Source organism: Protomyctophum parallelum, assembly GCF_964188405.1.
Source record: "Protomyctophum parallelum genome assembly, chromosome: 9".
Lineage (NCBI taxonomy): Eukaryota > Metazoa > Chordata > Actinopteri > Myctophiformes > Myctophidae > Protomyctophum > Protomyctophum parallelum.
This window is the reverse complement of record NC_139706.1, coordinates 2,403,451-2,423,450: the sequence shown is the minus strand read 5'-3', so window position 1 is coordinate 2,423,450 and position 20,000 is coordinate 2,403,451. Positions and strand designations below refer to the sequence as shown.

The 20,000-nt window shown below is 47.2% G+C and overlaps 1 protein-coding gene across 1 annotated transcript in view; it reads right to left on the bottom strand.

The window, feature by feature from the left end:
- Positions 1-20,000, bottom strand: part of arhgap35a (Rho GTPase activating protein 35a) — a gene marked incomplete at its 5' end in the record, with an annotated part of 46,662 nt that overhangs the window by 16,980 nt on the left and 9,682 nt on the right. The window contains one exon of the mRNA XM_083773545.1: positions 16,777-16,918. Within this exon, the coding sequence (XP_083629671.1) occupies positions 16,777-16,918 (142 nt within the window). The remainder of the gene's footprint in view (positions 1-16,776; positions 16,919-20,000) is intronic.

The following is a 20,000-nucleotide window of genomic DNA, read 5'->3' as shown; positions in this document are numbered from 1 at the left end:
GGGGGGGGGGGGGGGGAGAGAGAGAGGTTATTATTTACATATTCATGGGGCTTTTTTTGCCTTTATTGATGGATATACACACAGCAAAGTGCGTGCGGGGATCGGGACTCGAACCCGCGACACACCGTCATGCTGGATGACCAGCCGAGGAGAAGAGAGGTTATCATTCATCGGATTGCTTCTTCATCAATTAAGCCATTTTCAGACCGTTTCTACAAAATGTCCTCTAAAATCCTGACAGTTTTCTGAAAAACCCTATGTTTCTTTATCAGTGGTTCTCTACCTTTTCCATATCAACGACCTCCAGAATTATCTGTATGTGGCCGCCGACCCCCATCTGAAAATATGGGGACCCCCCCCCCCCCCCAGAAGCAAAGTTTTGAGTTGAAAACGTTCGCTCTGAAAGAATATATAATTCAATGATTTGCGCCACATTTTCACGATTTTTTCAAAAATGGCAGATCTACAAGCTCGTGGCATCTGTAGATCTGCTATTTTTCAACAGCTAAAGCATAACATAGTGCTTAAAACACCAAAAGGGGTTCCCACCCGGAATGGGTTAATGCCTAATTTATATCGCCGTGCGCCGACCGGGAGTATACAACAAATATTAGCCAACTATCGACAGCCAACGAATCAATGACCTCCTGGCTTAATTAATGGCGAGCGTCATGTGGCCGTCGTGGCGATTCTTTTTGCTTTGACGTGCCGTGGATAATATGGCGGTTTGGGTGCAGTCCATCCTCGCCACTCAAACGGGGCTAAATAAGACGAGTGTGTCCAACTCGCCGAGTCCTCCAAGAAACACTATTAGCACCGTTTATCAACCCGTTCTGAACGGGAAGCCCTGTTGGTGTTTTTAACCCATTCTGACCGGAGATCAGATTCATACGAGGTTTCCACTGGACACGCACTGGTCTGATTAACCCATTCTGACCTGAGATCAGATTCTAAAAATGTCAGTCGTTCTTCGATTTTTCAAAAATAGCAGACCTACAAGCTCGTAGCGCGCCACTCGGTGGCGCGCTATGAGCTTGTAGATCTGCTATTTTTCAATAGCTAAAGCATAACATGATGCGAACACCAAAATGTGTTTCCGTTCAGAATGGGTTAAGCATTATGCAATACTTTAGCTATCGAAAAATAGCAGATCTACAAGCTCAAGCTTGTAGATCTGCAATTTCTTGAAAAATCGTCAAAATGTGGCGCAAATCTTTAAAAACATATTCTTTCAGAGAAAACGTTTTTGACTAAAGAAAGAAAGAAAGGTACTATGTTTACCCAGGGTAACTGGACTAAGCTCAAGAACTTGTTTACGGCCAGGCCCTGCTCATATAGAACATTTCATGGTAGGGGGTTCAATGCCTTGCCCAAGGGCACTTCAGCGGTGGTAATTTTAACATGCTGGTCCGGGGATACGAACTAGCGACCTTGCAGGCAGGCAGTTGCCGGCAGGCCAATTATTACATATCATTTCTGGGGTCCTGGACATGAAAAAGTTTTCCGCACCACTACTGACATAGAAACATTTAGAAGTAGAGCTGGGACTCGATTAAAAAAAATAATCTAATTAATCAGAGGCTTTGTGATTAATTAATCTAGATTCATCGCATTTTAATTGCATATCATTATTTGACCCGAGAACAGTGAGAAAGCTTTCAAATGGATTTTGGTATACTAGTGAATCAATGAATAGTGAATACATAAGTTTAAGCAATAAAACATTGTTTTTGTAGTAATAGGGGTAATAATTCTTTATTGAATAATTGCACACAACTGTGCTGTAATCCACGCTACCATCGGATAGCCTTTTAAATCCTATTTCCAATCCACGGGGACAAGCAAAGTGATCTCAGCGGCTTCCCCCAGTCTGGTGAACTGTCTGCGGGTTCTGGTGGTGTTATTGTCTGAAGAGGACACGGACACTTGGTGCGCAGGTCCGTCTGAAAACTGTCCAGTGACAACGTTCCGCGGTGAAAAAAATAGTGCGATTAAAATGCGTTATTTTTTTTAATGCATACATTTTTCTGTAGTTAATTAATCGTAATTAATCGCAATTAGTCCCGGCCCTATTTAGAAGACATTTTGTTGAACGGTCCTCATGGTGTAAGTGGGTTAAAGTCATGAAGCACTCCTATAGAGCGCTGCTGAGAGAGCCCACTGAGAGACCCCGAGGCTGCCGTAGCTCCACACGCACTCTGAAAGGGACTTAACCCATTCTGACCCGAGATCAGATTCTAAAAAATGTCTTCTACATCCTGACAGTTTTCCATTCTGACCCGAGATCAGATTCTAAAAAATGTCTTCTACATCCTGACAGTTTTCCATTCTGACGTGAGATCAGATTCTAAAAAATGTCTTCTACATCCTGACAGTTTTCCATTCTGACGTGAGATCAGATTCTAAGAAAATGTCTTCTATGTCAGTCGCTCTTCAATTTTTCAAAAATAGCAGACCTACAAGCTCGTAGCGCGCCGAGCTTGTAGATCTGCTATTTTTCAATAGCTAAAGCACGACATGATGCCAACACCAAAATGGGTTCTCGCCCAGAATGGGTTAACCCTCCAGTATAGCTAAATATTTGAGTTAAAAAACTGGCTCTGTAACTATATTCAAAGATTTCAGGCAAATTGTCACGACTTTTCGAAAATAGCAGACCTATACAAGCTCGTAGCTTGTAGATCTGCTATTTTTCAATAGCTAAAGCATAGCATAATGCTATAAACACAAAATGGGGTTCCCGTTTAGAATCGGTTAATGAACTGTGGCTCCACTGAGATTTTCCTCTCTAAATCCCACCCAGATCTCTTTTCAACTTTCATCCTTCCTCCTCCATTACACACACACACACACACACACACACACACACACACACACACACACACACACACACACACACACACACACACACACACACACACACACACACACACACACACACACACGTCTTCTTTTCGTCATTTTTGTCGTGAAATAACCGAGGACGGATGAAGATACAGTATATATATATGTGCAACAGAAACGTCAGAAGTGCACCATGGGAAAAGCCAAAGAGAGGGAAAGTCATGGATGAGCCCCATTTTTTTTTCTCTGTTTGTTTTTCAATGTAAAGAAAAGATATAGCTTTTATATCCCTCCATCTCTGTTCTCTCTCTTTCATTGGCTTTATTTTTCCTCATGTGGGGGATCGGGGAAGACAAAGACCAACCCACTGGGGAGAGAGAGGAGTGAGTCAGGGAGTGGCAGAGAGAGAGAGAGAGAGAGAGAGAGAGAGGCACAGAGGAAATGAGAGAGCTCTCAGCTAAGGCATAGACTAGAGCATTGATCCTCTCTTTCTACCGATCAATTATCCACAAAGGGCTTTTCCAGCCAGACACCAAGAAAACAGAGGGGAGGAGAGGAGAGGGAGAGGGAGAGGGAGAGGGAGAGGGAGAGGGAGAGGGAGAGGGAGAGGGAGGGGAGGGGAGGGGAGGGGAGGGGAGAGGAGAGGAGAGGAGAGGAGAGGAGAGGAGAGGAGAGGAGAGGAGAGGAGAGGAGAGGAGAGGAGAGGAGAGGAGAGGAGAGGAGAGGAGAGGAGAGGAGAGGAGAGGAGAGGAGAGGAGAGGAGAGGAGAGGAGAGGAGAGGAATAATGTGTTTGTGTGTGTGAGAGAGGGGAGGAGGGGCTTGTAGGAGGGGTAGATCCGTTTGTGTGTGTGAGTAAAACTACGACGAAAAATGCATTTTTTCACTGACGAAAAAGCCATGATGACTAAACTAAACTAAAGACTAATATATTGACAAATTTTGTCAACAAATAAAAACTGGACTAAAGGGAGGGACTAGTGGGGAAGAGACCCAGTAGAAGTGATTTTATGCTTGGCTGCATGCTGAAAATAGCAGATCTACAAGCACCACGGCGCGTCACGCCACGACACGTTGCGAGCTTGTAGATTGGCTATTTTCAAGTGTAAAAAATCGGGGTCCGCCGAAATACTGTTTAGTCGGGAAAAAAAATCAACTGTACATTTAGTCGCCTAAAACTAGACTAACGCCAAGACATTTCAGGTGACTAAAATGTGACTAAAACGATAGTTACGTATGTAACTACGGTTCTATGAGTCCTGAATGACCGCCAGAGGCGGTGCTTTAAGCACTGAATACGTCCCTTCGCGCATGCGCAGTCGAGTATTTTATACCAACAATGTCGGTTGACCCCGTGATGACCCGGAGTCGTCTATAACTTCCGGCAGTCATCCGGGGCTCAGTCCCTACAGAATCTTCTCGCGAGAACACGAGGATTCTGAGTGACAAGAGTGCCTCTGGCGGTCATTCAGGACTCATAGAACCGTAGTTACATACGTAACTATCGTTCTATTTCGTCCCTGCTGACCGCCAGAGGCGGTGCTTTAAGCACTGAATGACTTATACCAGCCAAGTCACGAGGAATCCTGATTACAGACCTCAAAGGGTAGAACCGGAGGATTCGGGGAAGAGGGCCACGTCCACTGGGTGGGGAGTGGCAACATTCACCCTGTAGTACCTTGAGAAAGTGCCTGCCGAAGCCCATGAGGCGGCGGCACAAATGTCCTCCAAGGGCACCCCTCTCATGGCAGCCCATGATGTGGAAATGCTCCTTGTAGAGTGGCACCGTACCCCTGATGGTACGGGGAGGTTACTTGCCTCATAGGCGTGGCTGATTGCGTCTACAATCCAGTGGGACAGGCGCTGCTTGGAGGGAGCGCCGCCTTTGTTCACACCACTATGGCAAAAGAACAGCTGCTCTGCTCGCCTGATGCGTGCAGTAGCTTCAATGTAGGCTCTCAGGGCCCGGACTGGGCACAACAGCTCCAGTTTGTCTGTCAGCTCCCCAGGTGGGGGGTTGAATCGAGCCAGCCTGATAGGCCGGTTGAGGTGAGCCTGCGACAGCACCTTCGGGAGGAATGCTATGTTTGGCCACAGCGTGACCCCCGAGCCGTCTGCGTTCCACCTCAGACATGATTCGCTGACTGACAGAGCGTGCAGTTCACTGACGCGCTTTGCCGATGTAATGGCCAGGAGAAGGGCTGTCTTGCATGACACCCACTTCAGCTCTGCCTGTGCCAAGGGTTCGAAGGTAGGCCCGCACAGGGCGTCCAGTACCCGGTTAAGGTCCCATGAGTATGAGAATGTGTGCTATAGAGCGGAGCGCACCACTTGCCGCTCCAGCACATTGCCGTGTTCGGCCCAGTAGACTGGCATAAACTTCATAACCCTGTTGGGTCCCATCAGATTCAAGACATGTCGACACCCGTCTGTCTTGCGTCACGAGGAAGTATGTAGATCGGACTTCCCTTAGTGTGACTGAGGATATACAGCCTCTGTTGCGCCCTTGGGCAGGAGGACACATCACTCCTGGTCTGATAGTAGGGCTCTCGTCATGTTGCTGATAATGGCCATTTTGACCCGCCGGATATGGGGGGCTGGCGTCAGAAGGCACTGCACAGCCCGGAAAGTCACAGTCACAGTCAGGTCCCTGCGTGGGACGCCAGGGAACACGCTGGCCTCTAGTGTGGGCCGGCGGTGATACGCGAGCTCCGAGGGCAGTCAAGATGATTTCATCAATGTTGGAGCTCGGCCCTTTGGGAGGCGGGATGTGTCGTAGGCCTGCAAGCTGCAGCCTGGTCTTCCCCCCCTGGATGGTTCGCTCCGGCGATTCTCGCCCGGCTGAACCACCTAGTGCTCCTGGCTCCTCAGGGAGACTACGGAGAGTTGGCCTAGGCTCATCAGTCAAGCTTGACTGTGAAAACCCGACTTGGCGACGGGCTAGAGATACGATGGACATCAGCCGCCCACGCTCTGAGGACATGACGCCAATGCCTCCAGTGACACACCAAAGGTGACTGAGCCAGTATTAACGTTGCCACTATTAAGTGTGAACGGGAGGCCCCAGTGAGCAGGTTGTCTGTGCTCCTGCACTGGGGTCGAGGTCACCTAGCGTTCTGCCGCCGGGCCTCGTTGGGGAACACAATGAGGGATGCAATGACAGGCTTGGTGGCTGGCATGTAACCCAGGCCAGCCCTTATCGCCTTGTGCGTTCAAATCTATTAAGGTGTCACGTCGCAACGGGTTGTCTCAGGACACTTTTCCCAATCAGGGCAGGGCTGCCAGGATTTCACCATCGGTATAGAGATGGGAGAGGGCCCTGATCGTTCGCCCGGCAGGCCTGTAGCTGTCTCAGGTACAGGCGTGGGGGACGGCGAAGACAGCAAGAAGAAGGCGCTTGGAGGAGCCGACTGCCTGCTTTAGTATGCGTTCCACGGCTATGCGCATGAGCTGAGAAGTGGGAGGCCGGCTCTGATGCCTGGGAGGCACCGCCTTCTGCATCTTCCTCATAGTCATGGAAGTGCGTAGCTTAAGCTGTCGGGGAGAGCACATCAACCTCGAGTCAGTTGTGGCATCGGAGAGGTAGGCGCACACGGGGCAGGACCAAGGTCGGCTCACGGCTGAAGGAGAGCTTCACACGAGGTACAAAAGTGGGAGCTCTCCATTGTGGTGGCACCGGTTACTCTGGACCGGCCGGTGCACACAAGTCCCAACTAGCCCAGGGCGCGGACGCTACTGGTTGCTAGGTGTTGGCCATATGCTTGAGGGAGCGCATACGCTGTCTGTACCAGCAGAGGCTTTCGAGGTACGAAAGTGGGTGCTCTCCGTTGTGGTGGCACCGGTTCCTTTGGACCGGCCGGTGCACACCAGTCCCAACTAGCCCAGGGCGCGGACGCTACTGGTTTGCTAGGTGTTGGCCATATGCTGCAGGGAGGGGGCGCGTACGCTGCCTGTGCCAGCAGAGGCTTTAACTTAGATCGGCATATAATGACTTAATCGAAAAACTGAATGCTGCTATACCTGCCGCAGCATGCGAGTATGCATTTACGTTTATGCAAATGCTCATTGCAGCACTTTGAGATTCAACCAGATGTAAAGTGCATCATAGAAACAGCACACAAACGTTGCTGTTAGATAGACTTTGCGACCTGCATGGTCGCGGTGGGGGAGGGGAGCTTTACGCTACCTGTACCCCCGGCGGAGGCTTACTTATAATTTATGATAATAAAGTAGCCTTCAGTCAAGGTTTGGACGCTGCTATGTAGCAGCTGTAGTGTTTCCTATGTGACCGTTTATCACGGCACTATGACGCTTATCCAAACTCCAGTGCATTATTATTTATGTTTGCTAGTCCAGAGCGAAACAAAAGACACTTCCAATACACTAGTCACGTGTGCACTACTACGCATTCATGCTGGGAGGAGGGAGCGCTACCGCTGCCTACCCCAGCCAGGTTCGGTTAAATAAACCGACACAAGCTAGTTTTGGAGAAAAGGCTACAACCGATAGCTCCACCGATAGGGGCCACCTGCTGAAGGAAGGGAGCGCGTACGCTGCCTGTATCAGCTGCAGCTAATGAACATAACAAGCTATACACCAATAGCTGTTAATAAATGCTTGAGCTAACAAACGATTAGTAGTAAGTAACATCAAGCTGGCCGTATGCTGGAGGAGCGGAGCGCATACGCTGCCTGCCCTGTACCAGCTGGGCCAACAAACAGTAAGGCAAGCTATATACAGATAGCTTTTTATCTTCAATAGTATAATAAGCGCTTGGGCTACAACTACAGGTAGCAGCGCCAGTTAGAGAGCTATGCTGGAGACCAGCTAGGCTACTAAAAAACAAGACAAGCTATAGCCTGTTCATACACAGCTTTAACTTTAAGCTACTGGTAGCAGCTGTGAGCTACGCTGTCAGCAGCGCCAGATACTCTGTGCTGGGGACCAGCTGGGCTAATAGGACCTACAGGTACCCAGGGGCACTAATCCGACCTGTGGGAACAAACCAGGTTGCACCCACTGTATATGCAAAAAACTGTTAATGGAGCTTTGAGCTCCAGACATACTGGTAGCAGCTTCAGCTAGGCCCACTACTGGGGGCCAGCTGGGTTAACAACCAGACAGGCTATGTACACCAGTAGCTGTTAGTACTATTTTGCTACAAACTATACTGGTAGCAACATCAATACCCTGGGAGGACGCAGGAAGCTGCTCCTGTACCGGGCTGATAATAACAACAACAATACAGCTATTCGCAAAAGCAGTTAAGCTTGAATGCTGCTTTGGCCAGCAAGGCTCTTGCCATCACCAGCAGGGGCTAAACAAAGCTTAAAAAGTAGCGTGTTTAACAAACGAAGGTAATATGACAGTGTTCTTATCCTTCGGCAAGTCTTATAGTCGCTTATAATAAGCGCTAGCGTTCACAGTCGAACAGACCTCGTATGCAGAGCAGGGAGGCGGCGCGAACGCAGCCTTTACCCACACACAGGAGGTTATGCCATGATAAGTATATGATATCATATGAACGTCTGTTTAGCGGGGATAGCGCCGCTTTAAACGATAACGTACCTTCTGTCCGGGGAGGGTTTTGTTAGCCTTCATTACCGGCGAGAGAGATTGGACGCTCCTGCGTCCACGTGACATGGGTTGTCACCGAGTGCCTCCCTCAGATGTTGGGGGCCAAGGCACCCAGGGCAGAGGTCATGCCCATCCTCTGGCCGCAGAGGAGCCTGGCAGGAGGTGCACAGGTGGTGGCGGGGTTCGTCCATTGGAAACCCGCAGATGTAGCCCAGAGCGCGGACGCTAGTGGTCGCTAGGGGTGGAGCCGTAAACTGGTAGGAAGGGAGCGTGGACGCTGCCTGTGCCAGTAGAGGCTACTGTAGCTGCTAAAGGCCGCTTAGCTGGAGGGAGGGGGCGCGCACGCCGCCTATGCCAGGTAAGGGGTGCTCTAGCAGAGACCAGTATATATGATATATATATAATGATATAGTTATATATATATAATTTCAGAAAAACCAACCTATAAAGTGGCAATGGCTCTGTGCCGAAATTAAAGTACACTATTTGAGAACAAGTGACTAAATCAGTCAAGCCAATTCATATAACCGGGGTTACTGACGTAACCTCGCGGTGGTGCTATATAGCTGGCCAGTGCCAGCAAAGACTCATTCAGAGAGGCAGAGTAATATAGCAGTAAATAAGTACACTTATAAGTAGTATAAGTATAAGTAGTATAAGTATAAGTAGTAAGCAAATAATAATAGCGTCGACTCACGTGCTGGGAGCGGGTAGCGCTAACGCTTGCCGTCACCAGCACTGCGGCGCAGCCTTCGTGGGAAAACAAGACAGCGTAAGCTGTCAAAGAGAACGAGCTATCCGTTCAACTTTGACGGGTGCTAAACGGGACGCTCAGGTCGCCGTTTGTAGCACGCGGCGGTGCTATATAGCTGGCCAGTGCCAGCAAAGACTCGCTCAGAGAGGCAGAGTAATATAGCAGTAGATAAGTACACTTATAAGTATAAGTAGTATAAGTATAAGTAGTATAGGTAAGTAGTAAACAAATAATACTAGCGTCGACTCACGTGCTGGGAGCGGGTAGTGCTAACGCTTGCCGTCACCAGCACTGCGGCGCAGCCTTCGTGGGAAAACGAGACAGCGTAAGCTGTCAAAGAGAACGAGCTATCCGTTCAACTTTGACGGGTGCTAAAACGGGACGCTCAGGTCGCCGTTTGTAGCACGCTGCACGCAACCGTGTGTGTTGCAGGGAAGCAGCGCGCACGCAGCCTATGCGAACAGGGGTTGTCTGCTTACCTTGTTCCCACGGGGAAAGAAGACGATGTGAAGCCCAGCTCCACTCGAAAACGATACAATAATAGTAATATTAAGTCGCAGTCCCTGGAGGGCGAACGCACGCGTCACAGCTCCGACCAACAATGGTCGCGGGACTACCGGCGACTTAGTAGTAGCAAAGCAATAGTTCTGTTATCGTGCAGTTTAATTCTGCTGTAGAACTCTGTGCTATGTACAACTTGCGTAAGCGAGAAGAAATTAGGGGCTGAGCCCCGGATGACTGCCGGAAGTTATAGACGACTCCGGGTCATCACGGGGTCAACCGACATTGTTGGTATAAAATACTCGACTGCGCATGCGCGAAGGGACGTATTCAGTGCTTAAAGCACCGCCTCTGGCGGTCAGCAGGGACGAAATAGAACAAACAATATGCTGTCAAAATGGACACTGGATTCAACTCGACGTGACTGCTCAGCGCTGCCCTTTACGTCGCTATGGTGGGACACTGCAAGCAGAACGTGTGCCCACGCACGCTCACTAGGGATGGAGCTCGATAACCGATACCCGATAAAATCCGATAACAAGCTTATTGAGTACCCGTTATCAATAAGCTTTGGGCCTGTTATGGAGCATGGTGGCCCATGTCATGTTTAAGACTCTGATCTGATTTACAAACATGATTCTAACATCTATGACTCATACACCACCACCGCTGATAGCCATCTCAATTGTTCAGGTGGGTTTGGTAACGTCTCAATGCTTAGTGCAGTGGTTGGTAGATGTAGTGGAGAAGAAGTAAAAGTATTGGAAAATACTCAAGTAAAGTACAAATACCTCACAACTGTACTCAAGTACAGTACTTGGCACTAAGTAAATGTACTTAGTTACTTTACTTTCCAACACTGACAGTCAGTCATCTTAACTCTTGGAGGTTATACTTTCAGGTGTGTGTGTAGGGTGAGTCACTTTTGGTCGTTTCCTGTGAATTCAGTCAGAGGATATTAACCCATTCTGACCTGAGATCAGATTCATACGAGGTTTCCACTGGACACACGCTGGTCTGACGAACCCATTCTGACCTGAGATCAGATTCTAAAAATGTCAGTCGTTCTTCGATTTTTTTCAAAAATAGCAGACCTACAAGCTCGTATCGCGCCACTCGGTGGCGCGATATGAGCTTGTAGATCTGCTATTTTTCAATAGCTAAAGCATAACATGATGCCAACACCAAAAGGGGTGCCCGCCCAGAATGGGTTAATACAATCTGGGAATAATTTCCTTCACCAGTGTGTTTGTAAAGGTGTCTACTAGCATATCCCGCAATTGGTTTCTATTCAACCACTCTAGGGGATTTTCTTTTCTTTTTCCAGCTGCTGAAAGTTGGGGTACCATTAAAACGAATGCTAGGAATGGATTCAGAATCAAAGCATAATGACATTTAGAACATTTTGCCTTATTATAATGGTTGTATGGTACCCCCGACTTTCAGCAGCTGTCAAAAAGTCCCCCTAGGGTGGCTGAATATAAACCAACGTGGGATGTGTTAGCAGACATCTTTACAAACACATCGGTGAAGAAGATTCTCGGTAAGAAATGTATTCCCAGATTTGACATTATTCTGATAATATTCCCCGAGCAGAGATTCCAGACACGGAGGCGAGGTACAGACACAGAGTCTGAGTTACACTAACAACAATGGATGTAAACTACAGCACAGACAGGGCAGCTCACTTCCCGCATTCTGACCTGAGATCAGATTAAAAAAAATATCTTCAGTTTTCTGAAAAAGCTATGTTTCTATGTCAGTCGTTCTTTGATTAAAAAAAAATAGCAGACCTGCAAGCTCGTAGCGCTATGAGCTTGTAGATCTGGCTATTTTTCAATAGCTAAAGCATGACATGATGCCGACACCAAAAGGGGTTCCCTCCCCAAAATGGGTTAAGTCTCACCAGAAATCTGCATGGCGGGTGTGCTGCTGACCAGTGGCGTGCACAGACACTTTGAGGGGCAGGTGCTCAAGTGAAACAAAAGGGCACCTTAAATATTTAAAAAGAAAAACACTTCTCTAACAGATTCATACGAGGTTTCCGCCGGACACACACTGGTCTGATGAACCCATTCTGACCTGAGATCAGATTCATACGAGGTTTCCACTGGACACACACTGGTCTGATGAACCCATTCTGACCCGAGATCAGATTCTAAAAATGTCAGTCGCTCTTCGATTTTTCAAAAATAGCAGACCTACAAGCTCGTATCGCGCCACTCGGTGGCGCGATATGAGCTTGTAGATCTGCTATTTTTAAATAGCTAAAGCACGACATGATGCTGACACCAAAATGGGTGCCCGTTCAGAATGGGTTATATAAGGCACCTTGCCAGAACCATTCTCTGTCCGATCATACATCTTCCAATCTTCAATCAAGTCTGTATGAGAATCTAAACCTAAGCTTTCTTAACTTGTCCATAAAGATGAAGATATCGCCAAGACCTAACTTCGCCAAGGAGTTCCAGCTGGTCAGCACTTCCCGCTCTTGTGACCAAGAACACCCTTACAGAGAGAGAGAGAGAGAGAGAGAGAGAGAGAGAGAGAGAGAGAGAGAGAGAGAGAGAGAGAGAGAGAGAGAGACGCGTCTCTATCGCACGTTAAAGAGAGAGAGAGGGGGGGGGGGAGGTCGCGTTAGAATCAAGCTAAGCGTACTTTCGTTCCATATAAATGATAGATCCACATCGCTCGATGCCTCCCGTGTGGGGGTGTGTGTGTGTGTGTGTGTGGACAGTCTCACACACACATTTATAAATAAATAAATTATAAGCTTTTAATCCAGAATTGATCGATGTCACCATGGGCCACATACTATACAGTGTAATACACGTACAAATAATGCAAAACAAGAAAAAAAGTGTACCAAAATGCCTCTTGAAATGGACGTGACAAAAGGGCATGTTGGTCCAGAGAGGGCCACTAGGGGGTGCTCAAGCACCCCTTAGGCGTCTACGTATGCACGCCCCTGCTGCTGACTTCCTGTAATGGAGAGCGTGTGTGTGTGTGTGTGTGTGTGTGTGTGTGTTATCTGAAAACAAACAATACTATTTCTCTGTGCACACATTATCATTGGATCTGACTGTGGGGTTGAGTGAGGCTGCAGTACAGTCAGTACAGCACCTGCACAGACGCACGCACGCTTCACACACACGCACGCACGCATGTGCACACGCACACACAGTACATTACATCTACACAGACACTCGCACGCTTCTCCACTCGTGTCCGTGGCAAATGTTTGATTTAAGCAATATTACACGAGAGGGGGTGGTTTAACGTCAATGCACGCCTGCGATGCTGCAAAGTAGCAAAAACAGCTGATCTATAAGCTCAAAATGCATGCGACGCACTTTGAGCTTGTAGATCAGCTATTTTTTCTTTTACATTAAGTGGCCCCTGTGTCGCCGGTACGTGAAGTGAGGCGTTTGGGGAATTTGCAGCAAGGCCCTCTTGGTAATACACAATATACAGAGGAAATGTTTGATCGGGGCAGAGATTATCGTGGAATGCACTGCTAGAACAGTGAAGGCAAACAGTCAAATCACTGGAGCATGTAACGTAAGGACACATGAACTGACTGGTGTCTGGATTGTTCCTCCACAAAGCTAGAGGAACGCAGGTCGCCTCTAACCCATTCTGACCCGAGATCAGATTCTAAAAAATGTCTTCTACATCCTGACAGTTTTCTGAAAAAGCCATGTTTCTATGTCAGTCGCTCTTCGATTTTTCAATATCTAAACTGAACGAAAATGGGCTAATGCGTGTGCAATTCTGTTAATGACTGTTATGTAGAAACTGGTTTGCACGACAGAGGATCCTCCTGAGTCCTGTTACACATTCACAGAGCTACAACCATTTAAAACAAGACTTTCACCGTCAAACTCAATAGGAATGAAACTCTAGATAGGAGTATGTTGTGTCTCTGTAATATTATGCACAAAAACACACAGCTGTACCAAACTACAAATCTCCCCTGGTGGTGGTGTGGTGGTAACAGCTGTTGGGGAGTGAGAGGCAGATCGGCAGGACCAGGGCACCAGAGGTCCAGGGCACCGGGCACCAGGCCCATGGCACTGGGCACTGAGCATCAGAGGCCCAGGGCACTGGGCACCAGAGCAGACCTGTGGTAAGGTGGCTGGCCCAAGGCGCTTTACATAGATGTGCATTACATTCATCCAGTCACACACACATTCACACACCGATGACAGAGGAAACCATGCAAGGCACCAACCAGCACATCAGGAGCAATTAGGGGTTCAGTGTCTTGCTCAAGGACACTTCCGACGCCAACTCTGGGGGAGCCCACAGGGTTCGAACTGGCAACCTTGCGGTTACCATCCAGCCACTCTACCGCTGAGCCACTGATGACCGCCTTGGGCGGTTTAAAGTTTGAAGGAATCTGGCCACAGTACTGTAGGTACAGAGACTACATATCCGATATTGATATTTAATGTTTCGTGGTTAGTACGAGTCGAGTCACCGCCAGCTGAGCTTATACGTCAACGAGGAATCTCAGGAACGCAATGTGTCGACAGCTGGGCGTGACGTATATTAGCAGCGACATTGCCTTCATATGTAGTTCCAAGGCTTTTTGCGGCCAAATTAATTCCATTTTCTCCAGAAACTGGCTGTATCAAATATGAACGGACATCATTAACAACGCACATGTAGCGACCCCCGCTGACAGACAGGCCGGGATGATCGGTTTATTTTTCAAACACAGTTCTTATATTAACCCATTCTGACCAGGCACCCATTTTGGTGTCGGCATCATGTTATGCTTTAGCTACTGAAAAATAGCAGATCTACAAGCTCATATCGCGCCACCGAGTGGCGCGATACGAGCTTGTAGGTCTGCTATTTTTTGAAAAATCGAAGAACGACTGACATTTTTAGAATCTGATCTCAGGTCAGAATGGGTCAATCAGACCAGTGTGTGTCCAGTGGAAAACTCGTATGAATCTGATCTTAGGTCAGAATGGGTTAAGCGACCTAAAAATCGCCCTATGGGGATTTCAATGCAAATTAAAAAAAGTCCATGAACCCTGTGTACTGGCTGTCTACTGAAAGTGACGTCAGACTTCGGTGCTCTACTGATATGCCTCCAGTAGCGCAAGATTTATCTCAAGATTGATCTGCGTACTGTATATGCAATATTGCACACACAAAAACACATTTAATATGACATACTGTACAGTTGCTACTTGGCACTTTTCATTAGTATAATGCGCTGTGGAAGCATCTATTCTGGGACGACTAAAATGCAAGCAAAGATTGTCTGTTTTCAGTGGATGCCTGAGGGGTTTTGTGGGAAAGGATGATTTGGTGTGATTTGAGTTCAGAGTAGACATCTCTTCCCATATTACACACCTACAGTTTATGTAGGGAGGAAATGCAGTTTGACACATTTTGGGTGGGAACCCCCTTATGTTATGCTTTAGCTATTGAAAAATAGCAGACCTACAAGCTCATAGCGCGCCACCGAAATGTGGCGCGAATCTTTGAATATATATTCTGTCAGAGCGAACGTTTTTAACTCAAATCTTTGCTACTGGAAACAACATATTTTCAGATGGGGGGTCGGCCGGGCCAATTGCATATAATTCTGGGGGTCCTTGACGTGAAATAGTTTGAGAACCACTGACGTAGAAACACAGGGTTTTTCAGAAAACTGTCAGGATTTAGAAGACATTTTGTATAATCAAACTTATGGGTCTAAATGGGTAAAAAAAAAAAAAAACAGTCTCTCCAGTAAGCTGTATGCATGATTATTACCACGATCAATTTGACGGCAATATATCTGGGTGTAATCTTACATTATTGGGCTATAAAGCTGTCCGCATATAACTTATTCATAAGCCAAAACCACAATAAAACAGACAGAGTTACTGTGTGGGGGTCCCTCGACTGTACCCTGTACTGTACTGTACTGTACTGGCACACCAAAATCACCATATATACAGTTAATATGTGCGCGTTAGGTTGCGCACAGGTGGTGATAAACAACCATGCTGTTTTCCCAGCTGTTTACCCACCTACCCAGCCAGCCCCACACACACAGGGAGTGGTTTGCACCACTCAAAACCTACAAGAGATGGAATCAGATTATGAGCATGAATGCCCATCTTCTGCAGACATCTGGCACTTTAACCCATTCTGACCTGAGATCAGATTCATACGAGGTTTCCGCCGGACACACACTGGTCTGATTAACCCATTCTGACCTGAGATCAGATTAAAAAAAATGTCAGTCGTTTTTTCAAAAATAGCAGACCTACAAGCTCGTATCGCGCCACTCGGTGGCGCGATATGAGCTTGTAGATCTGCTAACATGATGCCGACACCAAAATGGGTGCCCGGTCAGAATGGGTTAAACATTTAAAACTATTTTAGGCTATAATGACATGCCCCAAAAGTAGGGACACCGGAATGACATCCTGCCAGTGGGGGTTTTATAAATATTAATGTATTATAACTGAAACACATTGCATGCATTGGGTCACAGGTTCCTTTTTTCCCAATTCCTGAAAATTCCTGTTTTCAGAGTCTTTAGAAATTATTGCAACTATAGGGATGTCCCGATCACCTTTTTCTGCTCCCCATGCGATTCCGATCAAATTGATTTTGAGTATCTGTGATACCGATTTGTTTCCTGATCCAATAATTACATTTTTTTTTATAGAACACCTATGCCATATCACAATAGTACATTATCCCATAATCACAGACAATAATCTGCCCATTTTGGGCGGGAACCCCTTTTGGTGTTAGCATTATGCTATGCTTTAGCTATTGAAAAATAGCAGATCTACAAGCTTGTAGGTCTGCTATTTTTGAAAAATCAAAGAACGACTGACATAGAAACATAGCTTTTTCAGAAAACTGTCAAGATGTAGAAGACATTTCTAGAATCTGATCTCGGGTCAGAATGGGTTAATATCACGATATGGATATAATATTGTTTGTCCCGATTTTCCACGTTTTTTTCTTGCTCCCGTTCCGATCATTTGGAAATGGCGTGATCGTTCCCCATTTCCGATCACGTGAATTGCAACACACACACACACACACACACACGCACAGCGGTGCGTTTCTTTACCTGTGGTTTCGATGAAGCGGATGCACTTCTCGATGAAGACGGGGATGGGCCGTTCGGGGGTGACCACGTTGACCAGCGGAACGCCAAAGTAGTTGCTCTCGATGGGCTTGGAGATCGAGTGCCTGGGCTTGGGCCGCGGCTTCTGGAGACGGGGAGGAGGAAGAGCCAATCAGAAGAGTTGACAAAGGGGGGGGGGGGGGGGGGTCCCTGGAACATCATGTTTTCAGATGGGGGGGGTCGGGGCAGCCAAACACGTACAGATCATTCTGGGGGAGCTCGACATGTTTGAGAACCACTGACAGAAACAGGATTTTCATTTTGTAGAATCAGGTCCTTCAGGTATGAATATGAACCCAATTTGGGGACGGGAACCCCCTTTTTTGGTGTTTTATTAACCCATTCTGACCTGAGATCAGATTCTGAAAAATGTCAGTCGTTCTTCGATTTTTCAAAAATAGCAGACCTACAAGCTCGTAGCGCGCCACTCGGTGGCGCGATATGAGCTTGTAGATCTGCTATTTTTCAATAGCTAAAGCATAACATGATGCCGACACCTAAATGGGTGCCCGGTCAGAATGGGTTAAGCATCATGTTATGCTTTAGCTGTTGAAAAATAGCAGATCTACAAGCTCATAGCGCGGCACCGAGTGCCGCGCTATGAGCTTGTAGGTCTGCTATTTTTGAAAAGTCGTGAAAATGTGGCGCAAATCATTTGAATATATATTCTTTCAGAACGAACATTTTTGTACTCAAATCTTTGCTTCTGGGGCATTCCTAGAACAACATATTTTCAGATGGGGGGGGGGGGGGGGGGTCGGTGGCCAATTACATATCATTTATGGGGGTCCTTGACATGAAATACTGATATAGAAACATGAGTTATTTCAGAAAACTGTCATTTTTTTAAATTTCGACGTCAGGCCTATAAATAGGTTCAGAAGCACATTAGTTACACACATTCTGTACAAGGGCTGTCCCCGACTAAGGATTTGCATCTGAATCTGATTGGCCAAATGTCTACAGTCGACTGGCAGTCGACTGTAGACAACTTAATGTAGCCTACAGGACTAATCGACTCATACGCACACAGATGTAGTATGTCTGTCAGTCTGTGGACAGCATGAAAGGTTAATTTTGAGCTTCAGCTGCTTGGAATTGATATAAAAACTTTATAACCCGCCATATGGCCATATGGGATCTGAGGGGTAAAATTTCAACCTATCATCTGGTATAGGATCACACCAAAGCCACACCAGCTCCCGTTTCCATGCTCGTCTGCAGTGGCGTGCACAGATAGACACTAGGGGGTGCTAGAGCACCCCCTGCCTTTTGGCAATGTGCTCTAAAAAAAAAAAAAAAAAAAACTTTTCTTTTTTTTCTTAATGTGTAGTGTGTGGACCATGCGGTGACATTGATCAAATCTTGATAAAAAAAACACTTCTACTATATTATTTAGGCCCCCCACAATCTAAAGCTATGTTTCTAGTCAGTGGTTCTTCGATAAAAAAATAAATAGCAGACCTACAAGCTCGTAGCGCGCCACTCGGTGGCGCGCTATGAGCTTGTAGATCTGCTATTTTTCAATAGCTAAAGCACCAAATGCACTGCACAAGGTGCCCTTTTTTACTTGAGCACCTGCCCCTCTAAATGTCTGTGCACGCCACTGCTCGTCTGACTTTACCAATGTCTTTGTCTGATGTCATTGTTGTGGCTTTTAATTTATTGGGGGCTGTTCTGTGCCTAATGGCCACCCACTGGTTCACTTCAGTTTATTGGGGGCTGTTCTGTGCCTCATGGCACCCACTGGTTCACTTCAGTTTATGACATGATGGGGGAGTGGTTCTTGTGGATGTTCTTTAAAATGAAGACCGTTCCAAGACCACAGCCTGTCCTAGAGACGTACACACACACACACACACACACCTTTTACATTACAACCTTAAACTGATAAGCAATCCTGTCCTGAGCCATGGTGTACGTGTGTGCATGCGATGCATACAGTATCTCATATCTGTATCTCCAATCTTCACCTCCGTCACGCGAGTTCCTCTCCAAGTCTCTCTCTCTCTCCCCCCTCTCCCTCTCTCTTTCCCTCTCTCTCCCTCTCTCTCTCCTCTCTCTCTCTTGCTGCACTGCAGCTCTGAAGACGGACCACGGCATGCACCCCTCGTTGTTTAATTAGTATCCACCTCCCTCCCGTGATTGGCCCATAGAAGACACTCTGATAAGACTCCTCCTTTCCCTCCTCCACCCCCCGCCACGTTGGAGATGGTGTTATTATTGCTGAGGTGGCAGCCGGCGGTAATTGAACTGTGTCGTAATAGTGTTCAGTGGGAGTCGCCCCGTGCTCCTCCCCTGGGTTCCCCCGAGGCCTGGATGGATCTCTCTCTCTCAGACAGACAGACTGTCAGACACCCCCCCCACCCCCCCCCCCCCCCCCCTGCATGGTTGGCTTGGCACAGAGACCGTGGAACAGGACTGGACGGACGGACAGACAGACAGACAGACAGACAGACAGACACAGGGTTCTCATTAGCACATTTAGTACAGGAAGTGCCTTCAAAATAAAGGCTATAGAGTGCCAGAGTTGTCTGATCGCTTTTACTTTGAAAGCCATGAAACAGGAAACACTTGCCTAAAAAAGTTGACTTTACAAAGGGACCTCACATCCCCGATCATCTTAATATATTGTTTTACGCTCCAAAAAAGGTTCATATTTTGCGGGAGAGACGGATGAGGAGCAGAAATGAAGCGCCAGCATATCGATCCATTCATCACCGCGGAGAGCGCCTTGTATTAGGAGATACGGGTCATTCTTTCCGCCGCGCTAACATGGGAGTCAATGACAAGCTAATAGTTGCACTGAGCGTTAGCATACGGCAAGTGAAAAGCAAAATGCCAAAAAAAAAAAATAGGAAAAATTCTGAATATTCTTATCTCGCCCCGCGTCGCTGGGACGTCGCTTAGGACGTCCTCACACGTCAATAGTACTAATATTTCGGGGTCCTTATGACGTTCTCAGACGTCCTATGTACAGAATCTGTTAGAGATGAGTCCCAGCATGCCCTCTGCTCCAGTCACAGGCCTTGCTCCCGTACAAACCATGCCGATCAGATATAAAACCCACATAAAAACACAAACAAGAGGATCAGCCAAAGGATCACCTGTGCTTTTTTTTCTCCCCCCCCCCCTTCTTCTCTCTGTGGCCTTTATCTGCCATTCAT